Source organism: Anopheles funestus, chromosome 2RL (assembly GCF_943734845.2).
Source record: "Anopheles funestus chromosome 2RL, idAnoFuneDA-416_04, whole genome shotgun sequence".
Lineage (NCBI taxonomy): Eukaryota > Metazoa > Arthropoda > Insecta > Diptera > Culicidae > Anopheles > Anopheles funestus.
Window position 1 is genome coordinate 20,197,037 of NC_064598.1, and position 8,508 is coordinate 20,205,544.

General features: G+C 41.1%; 1 protein-coding gene across 1 annotated transcript; it reads left to right on the forward strand.

Annotated features, from left to right (window-relative positions):
* Window positions 1-260: 260 nt before the first annotated feature.
* Window positions 261-7,899, forward strand: LOC125763102 (hematopoietically-expressed homeobox protein hhex). Its single transcript, XM_049425932.1, has 3 exons — window positions 261-1,656; window positions 7,103-7,302; window positions 7,389-7,899. Exons 1-3 carry the CDS (start codon window positions 1,185-1,187, stop codon window positions 7,728-7,730), a joined length of 1,014 nt encoding a protein of 337 aa, XP_049281889.1. The 5' UTR covers window positions 261-1,184; the 3' UTR covers window positions 7,731-7,899.
* Window positions 7,900-8,508: the final 609 nt, after the last annotated feature.

An 8,508-nucleotide genomic window follows, 5' to 3' on the forward strand; every position in this document is an offset into this window, starting at 1 on the left:
GCTGAAGTTTATTTTAGAAAGGTCCATCAGAAATGTCTATAAACCCATTTTGAATATTGATTCTTTATATACAAACAAAACACTTCTTTATCCCTCGATTGAACGATTTCATCCTTGTTTGACTATCCTTTGGTCAAATGGCTTGATTTTAGTCACAATGTGTCACTTTTTTTTGGTTTAGTATAACTCTAATTTATTCATTAAGTTTAATTTATTATTGTGTGAGTTTAACAAGAATTTAGTCACTTATTGTTTTCTTCTTTATTATGTTTGATTTATTTAGTTGTAATATCGCTTGAAAATTGTGTAAAAAAGAAGAATTTTTGTACAGATTACAGCAATTTCAATTTTGTTTCTTATGAATATGTCATACAATGGCACAGTAAACTTCCATTTTGCGCTTGTACAAAACCCCCAACCCGCCATCAATGAATTGCATCATATTTATCACATTACCTGTCAGCAAGCTTTAAAAGTAAATTTGGCAATAAAAAATAAACATACACACAGGCAGAGAACCATTCCGATTACCCGCGCAAAAAAAAGCATCATTAGCCAGTTTAGAGCCATATCCTTCGGCTTTTTGGCAAACAAATTGTTACGGAAGAAGGTGGAAGCGGTGATATAAAAAAAAATTGCAGAATCAATCCACAACCACAACCACCGGGGGAATGGTACAGGGAAAGGCGAACCAAACAAACAAACAGAAGAAGAGAAAAAAAATGGAAACCTACCACGATACGCAACCAAAAAACGGTCGCCCCTTTATCGTCGACACCCCGAGCGAGGGTTACAGAGCGCGTTATCAGCCGAAATCGAAATTCGAATTCGAATTCTAATAAACAGTATTAATGTATATAATGCGTCGGATTGATAAAACTCGTTAGTCACAGATTGGTAGCCCGAACGTCGGAACGGTTTCCAGTAGGAGCGTTTATTGCCGGTTTGAATAGAGTTCGGTTAGGTGTTGTGTGTCTGTTTTTTGTGTTTGCTTGTTCCGCTGAAAAGCTCTTTTTGTGCGTTTTTTTGGTGATCATCGTTTGTGATATGTGATCGTGTACCGTTTGATGCTGTGATGTGTTGAAGAAGACGAAAAAAAAACAAAAACAAGCCAGTAAAACCTATCAAACCTTTGGGGTCTGCATTGAGGAAGGATATAACAGTAATAACACACTTGAAAGAAAATGAAAATGGGTTCATCGAAACGTAAATCATCCTTCCGGATCGATGACATACTGCATCAGCAGCGTGTCGAACAGCAGAATCTGCTCTACCAGCATCATCATCATACCGGGCGGCTGGCTGGTACCAGCACCGCCAACAGTTTGTCCAGTGAGACCGGATCGGGCCATTCGGTAGGACATTCGGCATCGGGCAGCAGTTACGGCAGTGGTACGTTACAGAGTCATACCGCGCTCCCTCCGGATTGTGGTACGCCACCGGGTTCACCCGTACTTGCATCACCGCTCGCGATCAGTGCCGGCAGCAATGGAACAACGGGACGGTCAGAATCGCCGAAAAAACCCACCGCCATGTATCCGGGGCTGTTGGATTTTTCCAAAAACGTCATACCGATCCCGCTACAGTTCGGGATGCCGGCGTTCAATCCGCTCAATGCCGCTTATCTGGAGCATTATGCTTCCGTGTTACACAAAGGTTAGTTCTGGACATTTGAATGTAAGAAAACATAATTAGACCTAATTTACTTGAGTTGATAAATCCCGTAGTTGTAAAGTTGATTATTAAAATAATGCTAAAGGCAAATAGATATGATAGAATGTTCCTAAAGGTAATTAAGCTTTTCAGAGAAAACTGTGCTCAATATTTGCAGATTTTGTAATAAAATTATGCAGAAATAATTGTTTTCTGTTAGTATTTGTTTTGTTTGTGCACTTGCTGTTTTGAGCAGAAACCACCAGAAATAAATGTGTAAACGTTTTTTTTGGAAAACACATAACGAAGCATTTATTTGAAACAAATAATTTGTTACGATATACGTTAAAAAAAAGGATATATTTTACGTTATATCAACGGAAAATGAAAAAAAAAACACATTATGTACTTCAAAATGGAACGATAAAAGGATCTGTAACTACTTTCAATGTAAAAGCGTTACCGGATTGAAAGTGACATTTGAAAACACTACTAAACTAACGTATCGCGCAGCACTAATCGACTACGCCTTAAAATTGAGACCGAAAAGCTGAAAATGACTTTCACCTTCCTTTTTGTGGTGCGAATTAATCCCTTTTGCCAAACGTGCTTCAATAGCATGATAATCCGATTTCCTCATTATCAGTATATCAAAGATGTGTAATAATTATTTTTAGGAGTATTTGCGAAATCAAACCAATAAGCTACAACCCTACCGGGGGTAGGTAAGCACTTTAAGCACGGTTATAAACCACCGATCAAAAGCATTGTTAATACCCGCATTCGCATTCGTTATCGATACGGGCACAAATCATGAAATAAAGAGTTCCATCAACCTCCGTCCCCGGCAATTGGGACAATTTCGGCCAACATCCGGACGATTTCGGTTTCGGGGTGTTGTTGAAGTGTTGCTAGATATGTGAGAAAGCACTCCAAACGCACCTAGCACTAACCAGTGCCCAAAAAAAACATTAGAAGCCTGCAGTCACCTGGCTCTTCTACCCCTTCATACAGGGCCCCACACTGCTGAGCACAAGAATGGGGCAATTGGTACCGAATTCAATTTGTACTCGGCACCCAACATGAAAGAAGCCGCCCAACGAACCCATCGAACGAGTAATCTTTCACCTGCAAGATTTATTAATGTGCGTACCCCCAACTTACGCCCGACTACTCTAATCGAGCTGCCAATTGATTTACGGCCGTTACGGCCACGAATACCCACTGTACGTTTGTGCGCGGTACAACAACAGGGTTGTATTTTGTTATTTGCACGATATTTGTGCGCTGGTGTTGTGATAAGACACGGTGAAAGAGAGACTGCTGGCCGGCCGGTAGATCGTTTGTCAGATGCAAGCGGTTATTGGGTCGGTTTCCAGAAGCTAACTCGGTTGCGGTTGCGTCCTGAGATTGATGTTTTTATAACTTGACGTTGGGTGAGTTGCTTCCGTGTGTCATACCCTGGTTTCCCTGGTGGTGAAAGTGTGGGAAAATTGAAAGGCGCAAGGCAAAAGGGAAAAGGACGAATCTGTTTGCGTTTGCATCTGATATTGGGTATGCTTGGTAGGAATTCTTGGAGCCTTAAGGATAGTTTATTCAGCCTGTTTTACAGGCTTTATTAGGATTGAAATATCTGATGGTTTCTTCAGTGCAAACTAATTTCACTCAATGCTAAATATACTAAAACAGAGCTTGACTAAACTAACTTTCAATGGAAATGATAGTAGTAAAAAGTAACTAAGTAGTAAAAATAAAAGTAAAAAAGTCAAACAATTTTTTCAGATTTTTCAAAAAGAATAGATTATCGATTATTCACTTAAAACTATAAACCTAAAGTACTAAAAATATAAAAGCAACGAACATATACATATATGTTCGTTGATGCAAACTAAACCAACGATATAACTAAAACAAGTAAAACAAAAGATCAAAATTGTCCTGAAAAATCTGTAGCCCAAGATAAGCCTGAACACAGGACTTACTTTTCAACCATGTCATTACAAATCGGTTAAACATTAACCTCTAGACTAACGTTTTAAATCGTCATTTAAAGATTTTCAATTTAATCTATTCTTCATATTCTTTAATGATTCTTTTATAAATCCATCATAAATTTATAATTTCGAATCGTTTTTTCTATTGCCTAATTACTGGGAGAAAATATAATGCAATGTAGTTGAGTAAAGCAAAGTTACTCATCCGTAGCTTTATGGTCAATTAACCCTATTTTAATAATTAAAAGTATTGAGACTAATGATCATTAAAGATTGTGGATTAAGCCAGATGTTGGTTGTTCATGTTCATGTAAGCAAAAAGAAGACAGACACTGGACAAATAAAACGATATGAAATAGAAAATAATAAGCTTAAAGGTAAGCTCAGAAAAAAATTAAAAAACACATAAAATTTCTGCTTCTCAACTTGCTCGACTCATATACCTCAAACATAAATGTTATCTCTTACCTTAGATCTCGTAGTTGATCCGACGGTAAATTATCCCAACATTAAACTCATCGGACAAAAAATCGAATCGAGTATAGCGGATAAACATTTGGTAAACCGTACAAAAAAAGATTACACCATCGAAATAATCTACCGATCCGGTAGCACCTAGAAACCGATCGTATATGTACGATAGATCGATCGACAATGTGGTACAGGATCGTATCGCGTCGCCCGCAACTGTCGACCGGGGAGTTGTATTACAACCGTGTAAGCAAATGCATATGCAAACAAACGCTGTCTGATGCGCTCTGTCACTGACGCCACGTTCGTCAAACTATTTGATCACTCATTCAGTGTTTTTGGGTGTTTTTTTTTTTTGGGGTGAGGTTCGTAGCCGTCGTAAGAAGCTTAATGCCGCTACGGCATAACAACGATTGAACGGCGATCGACGGTGGCTATCAATCTAAAATTAAATAAAGGCTCCTGGCGCCAACATCGAAATCCCGTGCTCAAACAACCTCTAAAGCTTACTTTATTTATTAGACATAAGAGGGAGCAGAGTAGGGACCAGAGTCATTCCCTGCTCGATACGGTCACCGTGTGTCGTTGGTTTTTTGGTGTTTGAAAAAAACGAAACGAAACACTCGTGGAAGCACAGTGGAGCCGCCAATAGACGCAAAGGATTAAGGTGCTGTTTTCAGTTTTATCATAGATCACATATCACTCACACACTTTCGCAGTCTATCATCTAGCCTTGGGGAGAAGGGAGGGAAGTAATGAATGGGATGGGGAAAGGGAGCTTTCCACCCTTTGGGATATTAGTGCCATTTGATTTTCGGGGCAAACTGACTTAATAGAAAAATTATCAGCACCTTGCGTCGATCCGATTTAACCCCTTGTACCGACTGTCATCTATATGGTCGATGTGGTCCTAAATACCTTCCAATCGCTGATAAACCCAACCGCCGATGACACCGCCAGACAGACGCCCCGGGCCACTAAATAGCAAACAGTTGCTACAAGCAAAACACCGACCAATGATTATGTTTAATTATGTGTGTTTTTTTTTTTCATTCTTCTCACATGTCCCCTAACCACCACACAAAACTCGTGGCGGAGAATAGGGGACTAGGGCTAACTATCGACGTCTCGGCCGTCTCACCTGTGTGTGAAGTTAAATATGGACGAGCGAACGTGTTACCCAATCGAGTGTGGATAAATCATGTTATTTCTCACAAATGTCGCATACAAACGCTCATCACGTCAAAATCACGGCCTCGTCGCCTATTTGCCGTTCGGCGTTTATCTATACTAAACACCGGGTGACACATCGGCCAGCCTTCAGGTTTTGCAGCGCTATCAGGGATTAAGGATTCGCTTTTCGCCGTTACGTTGTTTGCGTCTGCCTCTCATCAAGAGGGACGATGACTAGTAATCATGGGTACAGGGGAGTGCGTTGTGTGACTTGCGGCATTGCGTTCTAATTGCTGGTAAGCGAGATCATGCCTGTGAAGTGGCCGATGTTCCCGATCCCCTAATCGTTTCGCATTCGAATGACAAACGATTTTTTTTAACATTTCCTTCACCTTGATCGTAATCGGGTACGAGTGGAATGAATAGCTTCATTTGAAGGTACAGAAATGGGTTTCTGCAGGTATTTGTTTTACTGCAGATGAAATAATAATAATTGGTTCACTTTTTTCCGATTCCGTTATCCATTATCGTCGCAATTGAGGAGCTTGCAGAATTAGCAAAAGAAAACACGTAAACAAAATGATTAGGCTTTGTGATAATAAATGGAGAACTAGAGAATTTACTAAAGAACTTTTCATCAAACAAATTTATTCATATTTCCCTAGTCCTGATGCAATTATTGTAGTTCCTATAGCTAGCATTACACTACCGTTACACACTTAGTAGACACACTAGAATTGCATACATTGCAGGCGCAAACAGATTTTATGCAGTATACTTAACAAAAGGTTTTACTTGATACTTGAATGTGTGATTTATATAATGTTTGGGATACTTAAAATGAATAGTAAATGAACTAGAAAAAATCTAAACTTGACACTAACAATCATTATGTTGCACATTCACGCTAAAGAAGACATTTATTGGCGTATCATTGTCTCGTGATTTCGTACGGCAACCCGTTTACACGGAAATCTCTTCCGGCAACCTAAACCGATAGATAACGGCTGTCAGCACCCGCCCCGGGGTATAATATACTCCCTATCAACCGATATCATCGAAACCCCCGGTTTGTGCTGCTTTCTTTGCCCCGCGGTACTGCGGTGTTGGCTTTATCGTTTCACTCGATTAGCGAAAATTGCACCCTTTGCACGTACAGTGATTTTGTTGCCACCGGGCAAACACACCTCACACCATGGCCGTGTGTCTTTGTCGTTAATTCCGGTTCCTTTCAGACGCACTGGAGCAAACCCAGGACACGATGTGTGTTTTAGGAAGCGAAATAGTGAAACAAATTGAACCACATTAGTAGTAGGCAGAAAAATTTGCTGTCATGAGTGGGATCCGTTTACATTTGTGTGGTTCGAGAGTTCAGTGTATGCGATACTCTCTTAATCTTTTCGTGGAGAAAAAAAAACGCACGTGGTTGTACTCCCTGTGTACCGTGGTGGGATGTGGGTTTGCAAAGATAATTGATACAAATTAAATCAAGCTTCCGCTTCCGGCAATGGTTGCAGAGATCGAAGGATAAGATAAATAGCACAGCACAGCCCACGGCATGCAAACCGCAGTGTGTGTGTGCGCTTCGTTACGTATGCGGAACAGGAAATGGTGTCGTATTTGTTCCCATCGCATCCCTTATCCCTTTTTGCCGGTATATATTGAATTAAAGAAACAATTCTGCCACGTACTCGTATAATATTGTACAAACAAAGTCAGTGACTCCCCAGTGTTGGGTATTTTCCGAATAGCCAAACTTAGGCAGCTCTGTGCTAATGGTTTTGTTTTTCTTTCCAATTTTTTTTTTGCAGCATCACCCCGTGTTTGGCCATTCTATCCTCACCCGTACAGCTATCTGCTGCCTACCTGCGGTTCCAAACGTAAGGGTGGCCAGGTTCGCTTTACACCCCAACAGACGCAAAGTTTGGAGAAGCGTTTTTCCAACCACAAGTACCTGTCGCCGGAAGATCGTCGAAATTTAGCCATCCAGCTGAAGCTTAGCGATCGGCAGGTTAGTTGCTGTTTATGGAGGAATATTTAAATGTTGAAGCGTATTTAAAGTTTCGTTCCTTTTTTTCTCCTTCCACCCAAATATAGGTTAAAACATGGTTCCAGAACCGTCGTGCTAAGTGGCGAAGAGCCAACAGTGTCTGCCAATCGACGGACGGGCTTGGTTCGTCCGACGGTATGAGCGATGTGGCCAAAATGTCATCCACCACCGGTACGAATGGGGCAGCAAACCGTCCTGCCCACAGCAAATACACGTCCGAAAACGATGAAGATGATGGTGCGGATGAAGGAATGGCACGGTATGGACGAAGAACGTCATCTTCGATGGAGTTTGATGGAAAGAGCACCGACAGCTACTCGGACCGTGGCTCGAGCGAGGATCGTGACGATGATGAAGACGATCCGGCGTCACCGATCGATGTAATATAGCGTCCGCTTCATGGGCGTCGATAACCTAAACCCCATGTACATACGGTGCTGAGTGACTTCGAATTTAAGTGACAAATGTGACAAAACCCAAAATAGTAGTTAAACCGCTAGATAAATGTGTTAGTGGCTCCTTAAATAAGGTGGTTAAAATAAATGTAAGAATTTTCGTTAACGCGTTACGCGTTTTGTATTATTCGCCCCATTCGCCCGACAAATCAGCGATTGCGAAATTCCTTGAGGCACGCTACACTCAGGCTGACCTTTGCTCAATAATTGATCGCCATTAAACGTCATCGGCTGGACTACACCTTGCGATAACAGGGGACGGCAAGCGACCGGTATGATTCTAATAAATCACACTCCTATCGGGGTGTATCATCGATGCGGTTTTGATCAACGCACGGATCAAAGACTACAGTTTGGATTGTAATCCATTTACTTCACCAGTTTGTACCGATTGGCAAGCATTAACAGTTGACGTCAATAAATTTGTTTCGTTTCGAGGAAGAAACTGAACACTCGGGGGCCACAAAATTATGAAGTCTAGCTCATCAAACGGCATGATTAAAATCGTCCCACCCGCCAATAAACAATCTTCCCGGATCGGATGGTGCACGTTTTGATAACTAATCGATGTCCATGGTTTTTTGATGTTTCCCCACACAAAATTCTTCATCGCCTATCGGCCTATTGATCGTTATCATTCGTATCGATTTGGAAACTGTTTACCGTTCGGTGGTACACAATTACCTTTGCCTGGTCTGGTCTGGAACGGCAT

What these genes read in the sequence shown, in the direction of transcription:
- LOC125763102 (XM_049425932.1), top strand. Translation starts at nt 1,185, where the DNA reads ATGAAAATGGGTTCATCGAAACGTAAATCATCCTTCCGGATCGATGAC. An exon ending in TGCTTCCGTGTTACACAAAG is followed by an intron (nt 1,657 to 7,102) that starts GTTAGTTCTGGA and finishes TTTTTTTTGCAG; the next exon opens with CATCACCCCGTGTTTGGCCA. An exon ending in TGAAGCTTAGCGATCGGCAG is followed by an intron (nt 7,303 to 7,388) that starts GTTAGTTGCTGT and finishes ACCCAAATATAG; the next exon opens with GTTAAAACATGGTTCCAGAA.